The 19340-nt window shown below is 43.4% G+C and overlaps 2 protein-coding genes across 3 annotated transcripts in view; both read right to left on the bottom strand.

The window, feature by feature from the left end:
* Window positions 1–6870, bottom strand: part of LOC106606818 (nucleolar transcription factor 1) — a 33136-nt gene extending 26266 nt beyond the window's left edge. Inside the window, exons 1-7 of one of the 2 annotated variants that reach the window (XM_045715384.1) lie at window positions 6280–6870; window positions 5337–5435; window positions 3311–3363; window positions 2944–3116; window positions 2710–2793; window positions 2376–2531; window positions 2145–2209 (exon numbers count right to left, since the gene is read on the bottom strand). In XM_045715384.1, coding sequence (XP_045571340.1) covers window positions 2145–2209; window positions 2376–2531; window positions 2710–2793; window positions 2944–3116; window positions 3311–3347 — 515 coding nt within the window. In that variant the 5' untranslated portion in view covers window positions 3348–3363; window positions 5337–5435; window positions 6280–6870. Of the gene's footprint in view, window positions 1–2144; window positions 2210–2375; window positions 2532–2709; window positions 2794–2943; window positions 3117–3265; window positions 3364–5336; window positions 5436–6279 lie in introns of both variants that reach the window. The other variant, XM_045715383.1, reaches the window with a different exon arrangement.
* Window positions 6871–7123: 253 nt separating this feature from the next.
* Window positions 7124–18611, bottom strand: LOC100380859 (band 3 anion exchange protein). Its single transcript, XM_045715382.1, has 20 exons — window positions 18363–18611; window positions 14826–14912; window positions 14616–14671; window positions 13954–14057; window positions 13793–13839; window positions 13522–13687; window positions 13113–13321; window positions 12916–12958; window positions 12382–12566; window positions 12016–12223; window positions 11569–11772; window positions 11280–11428; window positions 10871–11065; window positions 10433–10678; window positions 10137–10226; window positions 9823–9989; window positions 9500–9741; window positions 9177–9346; window positions 8528–8701; window positions 7124–8141 (listed from the first exon to the last, which is right to left on the bottom strand). Exons 2-20 carry the CDS (start codon window positions 14850–14852, stop codon window positions 8064–8066), a joined length of 2760 nt encoding a protein of 919 aa, XP_045571338.1. The 5' UTR covers window positions 14853–14912; window positions 18363–18611; the 3' UTR covers window positions 7124–8063.
* Between the last annotated feature and the right edge of the window lie 729 nt (window positions 18612–19340).

Raw genomic sequence — 19340 nt, 5'->3', positions numbered from 1 at the left:
AAATTATATAGTTGTGTATTGAGTTTAAGGCATTGATGTTTATGGTTAGGTACACATTGGTGCAACGACAGAGCTTTTTTCACAAATGCGCTTGTTAAATCACCCGTTTGGAGAAGTAGGCTGTGATTCAATGATAAATTAACAGGCACTGCATCAATTATATGCAACGCAGGACAAGCTAGATAAACTAGTAATATCATCAACCATGTGTAGTTAACTAGTGATTATGTTAAGATTGATTGTTTTTTATAAGACAAGTTTAATGCTAGCTAGCACCTTACCGTGGCTCCTTGCTGCAGTCGCATAACAGGTAGTCAGCCTGCCATGCAGTCTTCTCGTGGAGTGCAATGTAATCGGCCATAATCGGTGTCCAAAAATGCTGATTACCGATTGTTATGAAAACTTGAAATTGGCCCTAATTAAAATCGGCAATTCCGATTAATCGGTTGACCTCTACTCTCTACCCTTAACCTTGTTCTGAACACCTCCAAAACAAAGGTCATGTGGTTTGGTAAGAAGAATGCCACTCTTCCCACAGGTGTGATTACTACCTATGAGGGTTTAGAGCTTGAGGTAGCCACCTCATACAAGTACTTGGGAGTATGGCTAGACGGTACACTGTCCTCTCAGCACATATCAAATCTGCAGGCTAAAGTTAAATCTAGACTTGGTTTCCTCTATCGTAATCGCTCCTCATAAATTGTTCCTCTTTCACCCCAGCTGCCAAACTAACCCTGATTCAGATGACCATCCTACCCATGCTAGATTACAGAGACATCATTTATAGATCGGCAGGTAAGGGTGCTCTCGAGCGGCTAGATGTTTTTTATCATTCGGCCATTAGATTTGCCACCAATGCTCCTTATTTAACTAGGCAAGTCAGTTAAGAACAAATTGTTATTTACAATGACAGCCTAGGAACAGTGGGTTAACTGCCTTGTTCAGGGGCAGAACGACAGATTTTTACCAGCTCGAGGATTCGATCTATAAACCTTTCGGTTACTGGCCCAACGCTCTAACCAATAGGCTATCTTCCCCCAACACCACTTTCCATCAATTTGTATAGCAGACCCTCATGCCAAAATGAGTGGAAGGCTTTTTTGAAATTAACAAAGCATGAGAAGACTTTGCCTTTGTTTTGGTTTGTTTGTCAATTAGGATGTGCAGGGTGAATACGTGGTCTGTCGTACGATAATATGGTAAGAAGCCGATTTGACATTTGCTCAGTACATTGTTTTCACTGAGGAAATGTACGAGTCTGCTGTTAATGATAACGCAGAGGATTTTCCCAAGGTTTCTGTTGACGCATATCCCACGGTAGTTATTGGGGTCAAATTGGTCTCTACTTTTGTGGATTGAGGTGATCAGTAGAACACATCACTGCACTCTATACTTCTCTGTAAACTGGTCATCTCTGTATACCCATCGCAAGACCCACTGGTTGATGCTTATTTATTAAACCCTCTTAAGCCTCACTCCCCCTTATCTGAGATATCTACTTCAGCCCTCATCCTCCACATAGAACACCCGTTCTGCCAGTCACATTCTGTTAAAGGTCCCCAAAGCACACACATCCCTGGGTCGCTCCTATTTTCAGTTCGCTGCAACTAGCGACTGGAACGAGCTGCAACAAACACTCAAACTGGACAGTTTATTCTCAATCTCTTCATTCAAAGACTCAATCATGGACACTCTTACTGACAGTTGTGGCTGCTTTGTGTGATGTATTATTGCCTCTACCTTCATGCCGTTTGTGCTGTTGTCTGTGCCCAATGTTTGTACCATGTTGTGTTGCTACCATGTTGTTCTTATGTTGTGTTGCTACCATGCTGTGTTGTCATGTGTTGCTGCTTTGCCATGTTGTGGTCTTAGGTCTCTCTTTATGTAGTGTTGTTTTGTCTCTTGTCGTGATGTGTGTTTTGTCCTATATTTATATTTTATTTTTAATCCCAGCAGGAGGCCTTTTGCCTTTTGGTAGGCCGTCATTGTAAATAAGAATTTGTTCTTGACTGACTTGCCTAGTTAAATAAAGGTTAAATAAAAATACTCAACAAGCAAATTAAAACACATTCAACACAATGGAGAAATCCACCCTTGAAATATATATTTACTGCAGTTGCAGATAACCTACATTTGAACCTTACCTGAACTTTGACATGCTGTGGCCAAACGTTTCTTTGTCTTTCTGGAAGTCTTCTAGATATTTTTTCTGTTGTCAAAAAACAAGTCAGTCGACCATGAGCAACGTCAGCAAATTACTCAGTTCAAATAAATTGTATCTACCAGGGAGGACATATTTACCCCCCATCCCAAACGTCACTATATCCCTCCCTTTAATTGCATCTCTTCCTTCCCACTCTCTCCCTGCTTCTGACCTTCTTTTTGTCGGGCAGCCCTCTGTACTTCATGGAGAGGATCTTGGTGAGGTCTAGGTTGCTCATCTCAGGGTGCAGCTTGGCATACTTGGCCCTCTTCTCAATGAAGAAGCGGAAATATGGCGTCAGGGGCTTTTTAGGGAAATCTGGATGCTTCTGTTCAGTGAAAAAAACAGAAGAACATTCGAAAGAACAATACCAAATATGAGTAAAATTACACACAAAAGACAGTCAAATCAGTCACCAGATAACTGAATTTGCTAAGAAAATAATGTGTCACCTGTGAAAGTATCAACTGATAGTGTCTATCATAAAAAGAGGACATGCAGCTCACCTTCAGCTTCTTGCCCTTATACGGGTTCTTGATGAAGTCTTGGGCATCGAAAATCAGCTCTGTTAATGTGCGAAATTTACGGATCTGAACCAAAGACACGGAACAACATAAAACGCATTGCAGAGGCAAGATGCAGTATGTACATATTGAACTGACAAGAATTGGAAATCCACTTTTATTCTCAAATACACAATACCCCAGTCCACAGTAGAGCATAATAGAGACATGGCGTACCACTTTGGAGACCTCGTTCCACTTCTGTTTGCACATCTCTCCTGTGAATGAGTTGAAGGCCACCTTCTCCCAGTCCAGATGGGATTCCGATGTCTTGTACTTGGCCAGGTCCTTCTGGGGAAGATTGACTTTCATGGCCTCTAGCAGATTCAGAAGGTCGTCCTGCGTCCACACTATAGCCACACAAGGACACACACATCAGCTTACCTGTCCTGCAACCATTATCCTGGCTGAAGTGAAAATAAATCATGAATCTCTCCATTTTGCAAAATATTCTGAAGGGGATGGAAGGAAGAAGTTCCATGTTGTGACTATATCTCACCTTGATTGACTACTATGATCTCACGTTGATTGACTATGATCTCACCTTGGTCTTTAGTGGACGCATCCATTTCTCCATTCATCTGTACTTTCTTTAACCTGCACATAAACAAAACAGATCCTAATAAAACACTATCCCTTTCTTTTAATGGCTGTGAATAATATACAAGGTGCAGTGAGTCATTGTTAATCTTACCAACAATTTACTCTCACTACTGTGCCACCAAAAAAAAAATCTACACTGGATATATAATAGCCAAGTTACCTATGCATCCACCTAATGCGTGCAAATGTGAGAAAGTAACAGAAAACGACTTTGGCCAATGCTATGCCTTGTGATATTAGGAAATATGTGGAAAAATAATGTTTGGAGGTTAAACACATTTGAAATGACATAGGTTAGAGGTTAAAAATGTATATCATTCTACTAGTATATTGACTTGCATATTAAAATAAGTGTGTAAAATGTGATACTGAAAACAAGATTTATTGGACAGAGATTATTCAACTGCTTTTAATCATTCCAAACAAGCTATTGGATAAGAAATTCCAGCCTTTTAAAATCCTGGAAATTAAAATCGACTTCGACATGATGGTTATTAATGTTTATTACACCGCCCCTAAACGTTTACGCTACACGGTGAGACAGGCTATAGCTTGTGACGGTTTCGCATCTCAAATAACACCGCAGAAGGATACGACTAGTAATGTTCTCTGTATGTCGATTTGGAAAATAGGCTAGCTTATTCTACATTAAAGTAGCAACTCATTTTGCTTTCTGTCGACCATGTCTTCTGTCGATCGGTAATGGAGGATTTTCTCGGAGTGGTGGTGGGGAGGTTCCACAGAAGGAGGAAGCGAACGTTTAGAGGCAGCTGTAGGCAACCAGCTGACTATGGACGGGAGATCTGCTTTCGGTCTCCAACGAAGGGGAATGGTGGCCAGGGAACATTACTACCAAATGAACCACTCGACAAAACCACACTAGCAACATTGAGCTGGAATTGAAACCTGCCTCCGCCTTGAATCTCTATCGGCCGACTCTTGTGAGGGGCCAAAGAGGGATACATATTACGCTTTATAATAAATTAAATTGTTGGGCATAGTCCTCAGTGACCCGTTTCTATGCTTTAATCGTTTTAGTATCGCAGCGGGCAACCATAAACCGAAAAAGACTCGAAGAAGCAGGACATTCTTGCGCGAGGCGTAACCGATTTGGGATATGTGATGGCGACTCTGCAGTCAGCACCCCGCCTGTTGTTTACCCGTTCTTGGTGATACGAGCTTGTGTTGGACTGCCAGTGCGTTTAAGGGGGGATACAATTATCGCTGGTCTAATGATGCGTTTAAAACAGTGGTTGGACATAGTTAGCTAGTGTCCCAATAAATCAATGCAGTTTATGGGAAATTTAAAAGTAATATCCTGGTATGATAAGATGGTTTGGGGGGGTCCACATACTCCAACCGAGCCAACGACCGACCGCGCTAGCTAGTTACAACCGCACTACGCTGGTTCAATGCAATGGTTAGCTAGCTGCTAACTCGCTAGCTATATTGTGTTAGCAACCATCAGATTTACATTAATTTACAGCAATATGTTAGCCAACACGGTGGTCACCTGCGAAAATAATCAAATGACAATAATCTATACATTTTAAGGTTTAAAAGGGTATAGTAGCTAGCTAGCTACTGTAAATGTAAAATATGAAAACCACCACCAAGACCAGTCAACTGTTATGCTAGCTAGCTAAAGCTTCGCTAACTTCAGGGGATTCACCATGGATAATGATTTACGTTTTTATTTTGTATATACATTTAGGGTGCAATCAATATTGCAGGGAACGTTAACTAGATAAATGCATTTGTAATTGGTCGTTCAAAATATTACGTATTGGCCTAACGTTACTAGTTTTGAATTAACCCATAGGAAAAAATCCAGTTCCAAACGACTGCGACCCGAACACTGACCTCGTCTCCATGAAAGAGAATCATGTTTAGAAAATCATTAATCTGAGACAGACAAATTCACTGTTGTGTTTCTTGAAAACAACGATTTAAATGAACAAACTCACCGTGAAACGGTTCTATCCACCCCGACTTTTCTTTCAGCTGTTGTTGAACACGGTGTAAACCAGGTTTTGTAGCCGTGTGGCGAGGATGGGTCATGAAGACTGAGGCACACGAATGAAGAAAAAAGGAAATAAATTGTAACAATCTGTGCTAATCTTCCGAATTGAAATGAGGATACATAACTACAATCTATCATCATTCACAAGGTTTCAATCCGCGGTTACATTGTATCAAATTGACACCACACAGAATGAAATATTTGTACATCCGAGATTGCAAATGGTTCACTGGCGCGAGGATGGTTCCAGAGCCGCCATACTACAGGCAAAGCGCGAGTCAGTTAGGATACCGACCGTGACAAGCTCATATGGCGCACTACATGCTTAGCAAGAAATGGGGTTTAAAGTAAGCCTGGGTGTGCAACTAACCTGCCCCGCACCAGGATCATAGGCAACTATAACAGTACCAAAGACTGGTTTTCGCAGGTTGGCAATGATGGTTGTCAAGCGAGATAGAGGGCGAGCCCACACGGTGAGATATTAAACTGAGATCCATGATGGCTAACCAGAGAGGCGGCTGGTTCTGTCAACAACCGCATGGAGGTCTCGGCGCGGAAATAGTCAATTCTTAGCAGAAAATAAGATACATTGGTGAATTAAATTCCAAATTGACGGTGGTCCATAATCAATGCAAATGTTATCAATTTATACCATATAGCTCGCATTTCCTACCCGTGGTAAAGGAGAGGAAATTCGGGTATGGCGACCTCGGAATGGTCTACCCTACAGTAGTGTTTTGCTAACACAAGGCATTCAAGATGAGGTGTTCTTTTAAAATTACTCAAGGGAGAAAATAAACCATATTGAGCGTAAATTGTTTGTGGAAATCATTTTGTTTATATATTTTTTGAGCAGTCGAATTGACGGAGGTGGCTGTGAGCCTTACCTGTCTCAGCGTGAGTAGAGCTCGTTGTGGAACAAGGGTTGGGTTGAATGTTAGCCAGCACTGCGCCGCCGGTCCAGGGCACAGGCGCTCCAGTCCCCGCAGAGATGGGAACTTCCCCCGCCTCCATCTCACTTGCTTTCTCCTTCCACTCAACGCGTAGCTCTCTCGATCCGACCATTTCTCTTAGCAAAGACATCCGCATTTTCGATCTCTCCCCCGCTACCGAACGCATCACCCACAGCCATACTATTTTTCCACATTTAGCTCCCCGACCCGCCGTTGCCAACCGAGGACAATGAGCGAGTGCAAATCTTTTAGACTACTGATACTTTTGTAAAAGTTATTTGTCCCAGACAAATATGCATATATCTAAGCGGAACTTTAGTCAGCTGTTGTTACATTAAAGTAATTTAACAAATTATAACATTTAATAACAATCTGCAGTGTTAAGGCCTACTGAACATTTTGAGAAAAAAAGTGTCATAAACATATATTCATGCCAGCGCTAACTGTTGACAGATTGCGAAAACGATACTGGAATTGTATTCCATGGATAGGCCTATACTTTTAGTGGTGCTCCTATTTGCAAAGTCTAGAAGCCTATTTGACGGTTTCATTTTCTCACTCATGCAATTTCTTCCAACTCCACCTTGTCAGTTTGTGGGCGTAATCCAGCCATCCAATCCAGACAGCCAGATCCATTGGAAACAAATGACTTTCCAATGAGCGCACAGCCTCGTTAAACCGTGTTGGAGTGGCGCCCTTCTCAGTGCTCCTGTGGACCAGCACTGTCAGTCCTCCTACCATTGATGAATAAAGTGATGGAATGTCTCAAATTAAGAAATTAAAGGGTTTAAAATGTCTTTAATTGGTTGGGTGAAAATCAAAACAGCAGTTGTACAGTGATTCAAACACACATCCACATACAATAAACCAAATATACAGCTGTCCTTTTACACCTGTCCCTGATCAATGAAAAAATAGTGCAATAGGCCTATAGTCAGATCTTATTGCTGTGATTCATTTGTCATATTTACACATTTCTCTCCCACATCATCATTATATTGTTACAATTCATTCAGTGATTAATCAATAATTTTCCTATATGTATCCCTCTCACCTTTGCCATCCCGAAAGCATTACATCCTGAAGTAAATATGTATTTAGGTATAAGAACTGAATGAGTGACACCACTTGACACCCAAAAATAGAACTAAGATGATTTTAACTCCATACTCACACTTTAGCTTGCAACTAAACAAAACAGCAAGAACAAAAGGTAATCTACAAAATACTTTCATTCAATAAGCACACAATTAATCACAATGAAGCATAAAACCAAACTGTAACAAAGGAGAGTAATGTAACTAGGGTATAAAATAGGCTATAGAACCAAGGCTAAAATAACAGTCCCATAGAAAAGCATTTTCGTGTGACTTATAATATTGCATTTATCTATTTATCTGCCTAATACTGATGGGATTATATTTTTGGCATTATTTGGGTATGTGAGAGATAAATGTTAATTGTCATATTAATAGTGTAGAATATTAGGCTACCTGTCATTAAAAAGGTTTGAATGCTTACCCGAGACCTTCATTTTAGCTTGGCACACAAACATACCCAATTGCAATGAGGTTTCAGGACAGTTGGCTAAAATACATTTTCCTAAAGAATATTTTTTGATGGCATATACTAATAAATGTGTTAGACACCGGTCCCTATTAAAGCATTGTTTGAGTTCACTGGGTCCTCGCAGTGAGTTGAGAAGTGAAAGGTTGTGTTCATGGCAACGGGGACTCGTTGTACATATCCTCTCCTGGCTCCTCTTCGAACTTCACCTTGCCGTCAGAGGCATCCAGCTACAACAGATCACACAGTCTCATTAGAGAAACACACACAGTTTAGTTGAGTCACACTGATTTATTAGAGGCAGAATTTATTCTAAACCTCCTAAAATGATTTGAAAGATAGCATTTCCAATAGAAATGAAACTGAACCCAATAGGAAGAAAATGAATAGCTATACTGACATTCTATTGATCAATAGCTGAATGGGTATTTTGAAAATGTTCTCTGCAGATTCTATCAGGTCCATTCTGTTCTCATGTGTATGTGATTTAGCTAAATCTTCTGACCACTCATCGGCATGACAACAAGGTACTGACCTGGGACCAGGCTCCTACCCCAAACATATGCATGTGTTGTGATTGTAGTTAACCACATTAAAACATTTGTGTGCCACTTACACATTTCATTTCCTTGTCAGTGAAGAGTGTTCCAGTGATGGCCATGCGCAGGGGGATGGTGAGGATGAGGACAAAGGGCAGAGCCAGGGAGAAGGCACTCATCTTCACCATCCAGAGAGCTCCCAAACACACCAACTGGATCAGAGTGAACAAGTGCATCTTCATAGTAGTTACCTGCAGTAAGGAGATGAGAGAAGGAGGGTTAAGACAGGGGCAACACATTGGATATATACTTATGTTTACCAGGGGCATAACCTTCACTGGGGACGGGCACATTCTGAAATAGCATTTTTGTCCCCCCCAGTTTTATCTTTGGAATGTGATACAAAACAAGCAATGGTGTGCTTTAGGACCATGCCTACCTCCGAGCGGTCAGGTAGGCTGCTTGGAGTGTTTATTCGATTGTATAAAAATTCAATACAAAATTATGTCTCCCCCACTTCTAAAACCAAAGTTGCACTCCTGATATTTACTATGGTGTAAAACTTGTAAGTGCAAAGGTAATTTATGATTTTTCAGATAATTACGTTGTGATTGCCACAGTGTGTTATTGTGTAGGAATTGTCTGGTATGTTTCATAAATTAAATAATGATAAAAAACGCTGAAACAGAAAGGAGGACAATTGGGGGGTGTAGAGAGGCAGTGTACCCTTTGTGCGTAGGCGTCAGCAGGATAGTATTTCCTGGGTACAATAAGCAGAAGCATTCGGTCCCACATCTGGATCCCACTGAGTGAGGTTATACCCATGTAGAGGAAGATTCCAAACAGAGCCGTCATGGGAATCATCTTCAGGATAGGCTCCAAGAGAATAGACACACCTGGGAATACAGGAACAACAAACATTTCTCAGACATTTTTAGGAGCTCAACAAAGGACTGTGCTGACCTTTCCTTTAGACACCCAGTGTTCTGTCTGTTCGTCGGGATCGACTGCATCAGCTAAATCTCAGTTGCCTATATGGTAGCACTTACCGACCATGGCGGCCACAAGCATGCCGCTGATCCTTTGCTCCAGCACCTTCTCGATCTCAGGCTTGGGTCCCTTGCTCATGACAGTGAGGGCGTTGGCATGGGTGACAGAACGCACTGTGGCGGCACTCAGCCAGGGCACCCCAAACAGGGAGGCGATGCCACCCATGGTGACAAGGATGAGCAGGTCCAGATGGAAACCAGAGCCCTTCACCATCTTCCTTTCTGGTTTGCTCACAATCAGCCTAGAAAGGTCAGAGGTCAAACAATGAGAGGAGGCTTGGCGGTTGTGGAGGGACTATGGACATAAAGACGATTTTACTAACGTAGTGATCTGGGACTCGAGGAAGATGAGGATGAAGACCAGCAGGGCTGGCACGCAACACGCCCCCATCATCCAGGCGGGGAAAGGCTTCTTCTCTCCCAGGGGGTTGATGAACCAGCCTCTGGCATCGGGGTTGGACACCATAAGACCCTTGGGCACCACAAGTTTCTGCCAGGGGACACACAAAATACATATGCTGTATTTAATCTATTAATAGATATCACTTTTTACATGAAACAGTTTAAGGATAGAGTAATATGTTATACACCGAGATCACCTTTTAGTCAAGGCAACACAAACCTATACATCACTAACCTGAGTGTAGGCATCCTCAATGGTGATATCCACAGCGATCATGAAGAAAATGGCGATGGGAACACCAAAATCTCCAATCATCCGACGAATCTGGTGATAGGGAAAACATATGAAGTGAAGGCTATCACACACAGAACACAGAGGGGGCTCTCCAGCCCTAAAAGACCCTATCCTGATTCATCTCTCTTCAATACTGTCCAGCAGTAAAATACTGTGTAAGCACCAGGTTGTTAAAAGTTCGCTTTGCTCACAGACATACAGTAGTCATCACTGTTGAAAACAGCTGTAGCTCTTACCGGTCCAGGGAGGAAGTGGCCATTTTTGAACTGACGGAGGAAGTATGCGATGAAGAAACACCCGAACATAAGACACATGGAAAGCAGGGCGGTGTTGGGGTAGGCCCTCTCAATTAAGATCTCTTGCACTGTAATGTTGCCATCATCAAGATGCTTTACTTCCTCCTTGACCACCGGGTGGAAAGGGTTGTCCAGGGTGTCGTTCAAGTGCTCATAGTTCAGAACCAGAGGGTGAGCTTTGAAGATCTGAATAACAAGAGAAGAAAAGTAGGTATGTAGATGAATTAGCAGCAGAGGACAGGAGGGGTGTGAAGGAAAGGAGAAAGACAGGTTTTATTTTTGTATTTACAGTTGAGGTATAAAAAAGTGCTTAGGATAGTGGATGGATGTAAATGTTGGGATGGATGTGAGGAGATGAGGTAGAGTGATGTGTGGTACCTTGCCGAGCTTGCTGAAGGTCTCGTAGATGAAGATGAGGGAGATGAGGATGGAGAAGATCTCCTGCGTGAAGCGGGAGATGAATTTGACCAGGAAGCTGCCCTCCACGGCCACGATAACCACCACGATGATCACCAGCCACAGGCCTACCCAGATACGGCCCACAATGTACTCAATCTCCTGGGACTTGCAGAACTAGACAATGGGATTTATAAAAATAAGTTGTTTATGTTAATGATGTACTTGCATTGTAACTTTGAAATTCATAGTTATCATAATAGCCAATGCAAATCATGTTTAATATGATTGACATCCTGAGGACATGAAGCAGTGATGGCTCAGCATACTGTCATCAGGGGTCAGAGCTAGGGCTCACTGAGCTGTTATGTGAAAGTTCTATGATACATACCGCAAAGAAGGCCTCCTCAAACACCAGCAGTGGTCCAGAGAAGCCGATGACCAGTGTAGGCTGGGCTGCGATGAAGGCGAAGATGATGCCCTGGACGCAGGTGGAGATCATCAGCTCAGACACGCCCATCATGTGCTCCGTCTTATCGGCTGGAGGCAGAGGTCAGGGGGATGAAGGTCATGATTATAACTGCTGTTATGTAGGCCTACCCACAAATCCTATATAGAGTCAGTCAGTGCTCCTGTCCTCTATGATACTAGGTGGGTCCCTCCTTCAGACATGAACTCACCCAGCAGGCCTCCGAAGGTGATGGCAGGGGACAGGGCAGCGAAGTAGATGAAGATGACAGCAGCCAGGACCTGGGGGTTGAGGGCGTCTGTGAAGTCACTGATGTAATGGCGGTACCGCCGCTTCATGTCCTTTATCATCCCGCCGAAGGGAATGCCTGTCCGGGCCAGCGGGTCTTCTCTTGGCTCCTCATCGGCCTCATCAGCTGGATACAAAAACAAAACAAATAATGACTCAAAATGAGCACAGACAGAGCAAGTATTTTGGATGGGTTTAGACTAGAATCTCCAAAATCTCTGCATTTTCTAAACATCAATTTTATTTGGAAAATCATATTAGAAGGAAATGTAGGCCAAACGTAAACAATCCCTAATTTTGGAAATTGAATTTTCAAGTTATATGTAGATTTAGATTAGTTGTAACTACAGGATTAGTCTGTGTGACTGACCTTTGGCCCCACCACCAAATATGATTCGGGTGTCAGAGGGGCGGAGTCTGTCCTTCAGCATCTTCTTCTGGAAGTCAATGATTGGCTGGAGCATGCCCTCGTCCTGGATCTCAGTGGGCGGGATGACGATGCTGCAGTCCATGAAATCAGCGATGGCATTGGTCAATTCCTTGTTAGTCTGGGCTAGGTAAGCCTCCAGACTAAAGACCTGTAGGACCGGAGATGTGGGGAGAGCATGGTTAGCTATTGTAAAACACTGAAAAGATTCATCTAGATACTATGAAGCATCTCCTCATTCTTCCCCTCCCCCCTTGCGCTCCTTGGCCTTAATAAGTCCCATCCCTCCTTCCACTCCTATTTTCTCACCCAGTCAGCCATAAGGGCAGCCATGGCACGGCCACTCTCATGGTAATCCACTCCTCCCTGGCTGGGGCCCACCAGCACAAAGACGAAGCGCACCGGCACAGGGGCCTCCAGGGCCCCCTCTATCACCACAGAGTCCCCCAGCCTGACGAAGGCCACAGCAGGCTTCTCCAGGGAGTCCATCACCCCTGGAACAAACACACACATATAGAGCTTAGATTACAGTCTCCATATTCTTTAGAATAAATGGTTGAATAGGCAAATCAGGCAGAATATCCAGTTGGGCTCCCGAGTGGCGCAGCGGTCTAAGGCACTGCATCTCAGTACTAGAGGTGTCACTACAGACACCCTGGTTCGATTCCAGGCGGTATCACAACCGGCCGTGATTGGAAGTCCCATAGGGCGGTGCACAATTGGCCCAGTGTCGTCCGGGTTTGGCCAGTGTAGGCCGCCATTGTAAATAAGAATTTGTTCTTAACTGACTTGCCTAGTTAAATAAAATACATTTAAAAAGTACATTTTTCACACACGACTTACCTGAGAGGACAATGGATGCTTCCACGCTATCAGTTGTATCTCTCTGAAAAGCAAAGGGAGGAAGGTCAGTTAGTGAGATATTGGGAGAGAAAGGTAGATTTATCAAAGAAAGAGGAAGAGAGGTTGACAGAAGTCATGAAGTGCTGGAATGATATTTAGATTTAGCGGTGCGATATAGATCCTAAGCCTAGTGTTACCTGCTTGGTGACAGAGAATGTCTGCATCTCGATGTCTCCTCCCAGGGGTCGAGCTCCAGCTCCCTCAGACTGACTGCGTCTCTGCAGTAGAGCCCTCAGCAGGCCATCTCTATCAGTGGCACGGATCTCACCCTTGCTCCGCAATTCATCCACCACCTTCTCAGCCACAGCAGACAGACTGCTGGCCTGCAGGTCCAGAATGATCGCACCTGAACACACACAGACAGAGTTTTGGGAAAGGTCAAACATGGCCTGTTGCTGCCTGTCATCTATTGTTGGAAATACGGTTTCATATGGTGGTTCTGAGAAAAGATTCATTTGCTAATAACCTCATGAAATGAACCAGATTATGTCAAGAAATTAATATAGATTGAGTGATAAACACAGTGAATTTGTTCCAGATAGTCACCTGTGCTCATGATCTTGCGAAGCTGGATCAGACTCTTGAAGGTGAGGTAGGAGACGTGGGAGGGGCCCCACTTGCCCGTTGCTGGGTTCAAATTCTCCTCATAGCCCACCCAGCGGCCAGTCTCCTGCCAGCTGTTGCCCATGAGCTCATTCAGCTCCACATAGGCCTGAGACACACACACACAACATCATGCTCAGGTTCAAAATGGCAACTTCCTTGTCAATATACTAGGTATCCGTTTATTTGAAGCTATACCCCAAATGGGGCTTACCTGAGCATCCCCTCTGGTGTTGGCGTTGGTGTTCAGGTTCAGATAGGCTGAAATACAGAGAGGTAGTATTCAGTCCTAGCACTCCATTGGAGGTGTACTTGTGTAGGAGAGACATACAGAGGGGAGTAGAGAGAATGTGTTGATGGGCGTTTAGTGCTCACCCTCTGGGTCGGTGTGAATGACGATGCTCTGGATGGCCTGGTCGCTGTCCTCTTCCTGCCTGCTCTGCTCCAGGTCATAGTTGCCACTGTGGCCCGGTGGGGTCCTGGGGAGGGAGGGGGAGGGGGGAGAACCAGGTTAGTGAGGGGGGGCACGGGACGCAGGTGTGCTGCTCCTCAACACCTGTCCATGTCTCACCAGATCTTACAGACAACAGGCCAGGTTGTGCTCCTTTCTTTCATGAAGTACCTGCAGCTCCTGGTGTTTGGCGTTCTGGCCAAAAGGGGCAGCAAAAGCCTGTATGATGTCTGTATATTCTGTAGCCTCAGAACCATTCGCTTGCTGTGTTACCAGAGATTGGTGACTTCAGTGAGAGACTTGGGCAAGCTCTGCATTATCAGTCCTGCCTTCTCAGATAAGGATGTCATGCTGGCTTAGACCAGTGGGGGGTGGTGTTGTATAATCATTTACAGTAGCCCTACTTCTGATCACTCTCACTGACAACCTAGGCAACCACTTGATGTAGCTGCATTCACAATATCTTGTTTTAGACTCTTTCACCCATTAATTGAATTCCTTCTAATATTGTTCAGGTTGGACTTCTTTTATGAGGAAATGCTAATTAGACTTAAAAAATAAACTTTTAAGAGGGGAGAGCACTCACGGTCTGATCGGAGATGGGAAAGCAGAGTCAATCTCCTCCTCATAGGACATGACATCCTGGATGGAATCAGAGAGCGAGAGAGAGAGAGAGAGGAGGGGGGGGGGTCAAAGTAAAATATGTAAATAAAATGTTACAAATACTTTGAATTGACAATTCATATTTCCCCATCCCATTTACTGCATTACTGCAATAAAAATGTGTTTTATCCACCTCTCCAAAAGACAGATCGTTCTCCATTGGAGTGTGTCAGTGCTTGCTTCGTCTGTCCTTAAACTTTCAGCAACGTTTGTGCATACCCTGTAATGTGAATGCACATTGACATAAATTAATAAACACAAACACACTAGAATTAGACACATGAAATACAGACTTGCATTTAACCTTTATTTTACCATTGAAATGAACAATCTCTTACAAGAGAGACCTGGCCAAAAAAGCAAAACACTACAGTTAAAAAAAAAAATGTACACATTGAGCAACAACATGGTTTAGGGAAGTGTCGTGCAACTATGGGTCAAAACACTGACAGCCCCTCACTTCATTGTATATCATAGTGTTTACCTTTGCTTTAAACACATTTAAACGTAGGGGCTCTTGTAATTTCCAGGACTTCTTGAAGCTTGTTCCAAATGGAAGGGGCAGAGAACCCTCCCTGGATTTTAAATGCTCTACAACAAAGATTCCTTAGTGTCCAACAATCTTTCTCTACCCTTACCCTGTTCTGAACACCTCCAAAACAAAGGTCATGTGGTTTGGTAAGAAGAATGCCCCTCTTCCCACAGGTGTGATTACTACCTCTGAGGGTTCAGAGCTTGATGTAGTCACCTCATACAAGTACTTGGGAGTATGGCTAGACGGTGCACTGTCCTTCTCTCAGCACATATCAAAGCTGCAGGCTAAAGTTAAATCTAGACTTGGTTTCCTCTATCGTAATTGCTCCTCTTTCACCCCAGCTGCCAAACTAACCCTGATTCAGATGACCATCCTACCCATGCTAGATTACGGAGACATAATTTATAGATCAGCAGGTAAGGGTGCTCTCGAGCGGCTAGATGTTCTTTACCATTCGGCCATCAGATTTGCCACCAATGCTCCTTATAGGACACATCACTGCACTCTATACTCCTTTGTAAACTGGTCATCTCTGTATACCCGTCGCAAGACCCACTGGTTGATGCTTATTTACAAAACCCTCTTAGGCCTCACTCCCCCCTATCTGAGATATCTACTGCAGCCCTCATTCTCCACATACAACACCCGTTCTGCCAGTCACATTCTGTTAAAGGTCCCCAAAGCACACACATCCCTGGGTCGCTCCTCTTTTCAGTTCGCTGCAGCTAGCGACTGGAACGAGCTGCAACAAACACTCAAACTGGACAGTTTTTCTCAATCTCTTCATTCAAAGACTCAATCATGGACACTCTTACTGACAGTTGTGGCTGCTTTGTATGATGTATTGTTGTCTCTACCTTCTTGACCTTTGTGCTGTTGACTTTGCCCAATAATGTTTCTACCATGTTTTTGTGCTGCTACCATGTTGTGTTGCTCCCATGTTGTTGTCATGTAATGTTGCTACCATGCTGTGTTGTCATGTTTTGCTGCCTTGTTATGTTGTTGTCTTAGGTCTCTCTTTATGTAGTGTTGTGTTGTCTCTCTTGCTGTGATATGTGTTTTGTCCTATATTTCTATTGTATTTAAAAAATATATATAATAATTATCCCAGGCCCCCGTCCCAGCAGGAGGCCTTTTGCCTTTTGGTAGGCCATCATTGTAAATAAGAATTTGTTCTTAACTGACTTGCCTAGTTAAATAAAGGTTAAATAAAAAAATATTCAAAAAACCATGAACCTTTTTCCTCTAGCTCTGTACGGGCCTTAGGCACAGTCAACAATGCACATGTGAGCGCAGGCGATAGTTGTCATTCTTCTGCTGGACAATGTAGGTACACAGGTGAAAAGGGAGCTGTCTCAGTGTGGCCTTATAAATAGAAACGTACCAATGACTTAGTTTCCGAAGAGCTAATGAATGCCAGCCCGCTCTCATATGGGGGGGGGGGGGGGTATTTGGGGATTTCCTCTAATGTCACAATCAATGGTTCAACAGTGACATCGAATAAGACCTTGCTCTAGTCTAGACCTCTCAGCTCTATCGTGACCATTTTGGGGGAGGGGGAGGGGTTTATGGCCCTGGGCCTGAAGAATAATTCTGGGAATACCTGAGACTCAACTGCCCCTGCATCAGTTCTATAACTGTGTTAATCTGGGGTAAACTCTGACTGGGGTAATCTGGAGTAAAGTCTAATTGGGGTAATCTGGGGTAACCTCTAATTGGGTTAATCTGGGGTAAACTCTGACTGGGTTAATCTGGGGTAAACTCTGACTGGGGTAATCTGTGGTAAACTCTGACTGGGGTAATCTGTGGTAAACTCTGACTGGGTTAATCTGGGGTAAACTCTAACTGGGCTAATCTGGGGTAAAATTTATCTGGGGTAATCTGGTGTAAACTCTAAATGGACTGTTTTGTCATGTTTTCATGGGTTACTCATTCACACAGTGAACCCAAATTGGTCACAATGTGTCACAGGCCCAACCAACAGGGCATATGAACCTCTACACAAGTAAGCCTTATAAACACACTTATGACACATTTTGAGGCCCATTTAATCAAGATACCACCAGCTCATGTCACAGCCCCTATGAGCTGTGCTCCTAACCATGAGTCAGCTGTTGAGACAGTGTGGCCCTTGCAGTGGTTTGAGTAGGAGACTCACAGAGTCTTATCTCTGGGTTACGCCCTCCTCAGGATAGACAGACACCCTAGTGCTCTAGTCATCCATTACAGTAACTTACAATATTACAACTCATACTGTAACAACTATTTTGTACAGTAACTTGTAATTTAACAGATTTACTCTACTCCAAAAACAGTAAAGGAAAAAAAAGGCTGGTGGTAACTCGTGGTACAATGACAGGCAATACAAATCTTTAAGTGTACAGTGAGAAGTAGAATATTTTAATGTGTATTAACTTAAAATTGTGTCTTCATATATCTGGTTACACAATGAATATGTAGTACTCCAAATACACATAAAACAATGTTGATTAGAAATACTATGCAAATGTGTATAACATTGGAACAACAGAGGCTGATGGACAGATAAGACACTGTTCACTACCGCCATAGTCTCTCAAACCTTGTGACCCTGAGCTTTTTAAACCTCCGTCGACCACTAAATTAAGGTGATCGGGAAAACAAAAAAAAGTCAACTTTCTTCACATATACCATCACTAATTAAACTGATGAAGAGAAGTGTGATGTTAGCTGTTATTTGAAACATCACAGGCCACAATCAAACACTACAGACCGTAAATTGTACTATACAACTCACACATAATGCTGGTTAGATTTTACAGTCATTTTTGTACCAATTACAAACAAGAAATTAAGCACCTGGGTCATTGTACGGTTAGTTAGCAATAGATTAATTGAGAGACTTGGGTTGTAGAAAGACAAACTCCAACTTGCAGCTATGTCATTCTAAAAATGTATTCTCACTAATAGGCATATATAATACAATTTTAGTATAAACCTCAGATACATGGAAAGTTAGATAAAGTTGTCTGTCACATGTTTCATTCAAATCCCCACCTTTTCTCACCTGTACTCCACTCAATACCACTGACCCCCAAGCCCCCTCAATGACAGACCCCAGTAAAGGACCCCCGGCCTGGGAGGCCACACCCTTACCTGCACCAAGGTAATCCAGCCTAGTCTGTGGCAGTAGAAATAGGTTGATCGCCACGATGCTAACGTAAACGTACCCAATGATAGAGTGACCTGGGGCTGATGGAGAGGCACAGAGAGAGAAAGAGAGAAAATGGAGGGAACACCCATTTGAAAGTACGCCGGGGCAAGAAACGCTGTACTACGTTCAGCACCAAAGGGGATAGAGAGATAAGGCCTGTGTGACAGACTAACAGCCCTATCGATGTGGCCCACCTTGGGCCAGGGATATCCCAACCCTCCTCTCTCCCCTCCGCCCTCTCTGTTTGGAATGCTGCCAAGTCAGGACACAGGGTGCCAGAGAGACCAAACCTGTATGGACCAACAGGACCAGCTTCACCCTGCATGGAGGGGAAAGGGGGTATGCAAAGGGGCACTCTATCAGGACGTGAGCATCTTGACTTCTGACGTCATCTTGTTTACGTACTAGGGATTCCCTTCTATGAAAGGAGGGATTCCCCCTCATGATGACCTTGAGTGGGTTTTATTATTAAATTAAACTTTTTTCCATTAAGAGCTGCCAAACTTATAAGCAGACCTCAGTCACACTTTATTTGGATAGTCCGGATTTTCCATCAGTAGATGGTCTACAGATGGTCATACTATCAACAATCTGTTAATAAGCAACTCCTTGCTAATATTACAGTTAGGGTTAGGGTTAGGTTAAGAATAAGGGTTAGAGTAAGGTTAGGGTTAGAGTTAAGTTTAGGGTTAGGATAACGGTTAAGGTTAGGGTTAGAGCTAGGGTCAGTAGATAGTTAGTTGAAATGTTACTGATAGTCTGTAGATAGTCCGTATAGCATCTACAAATGGACTATCCAAATAAAGTGTTACCTAGGCCCCCACTGACACATGTCATACTGTATGACCTACTGTAGCTCCCCCATCACCATGTGGCTTAACGTTCAGACCATCAGATCAACCTTGATCCATTTAGGGCCT

The sequence above is a fragment of the Salmo salar genome, chromosome ssa03 (assembly GCF_905237065.1).
Source record: "Salmo salar chromosome ssa03, Ssal_v3.1, whole genome shotgun sequence".
Lineage (NCBI taxonomy): Eukaryota > Metazoa > Chordata > Actinopteri > Salmoniformes > Salmonidae > Salmo > Salmo salar.
The sequence above is the reverse complement of the archived record's forward strand: the minus strand, read 5'-3'. Positions and strand labels throughout refer to the sequence as shown.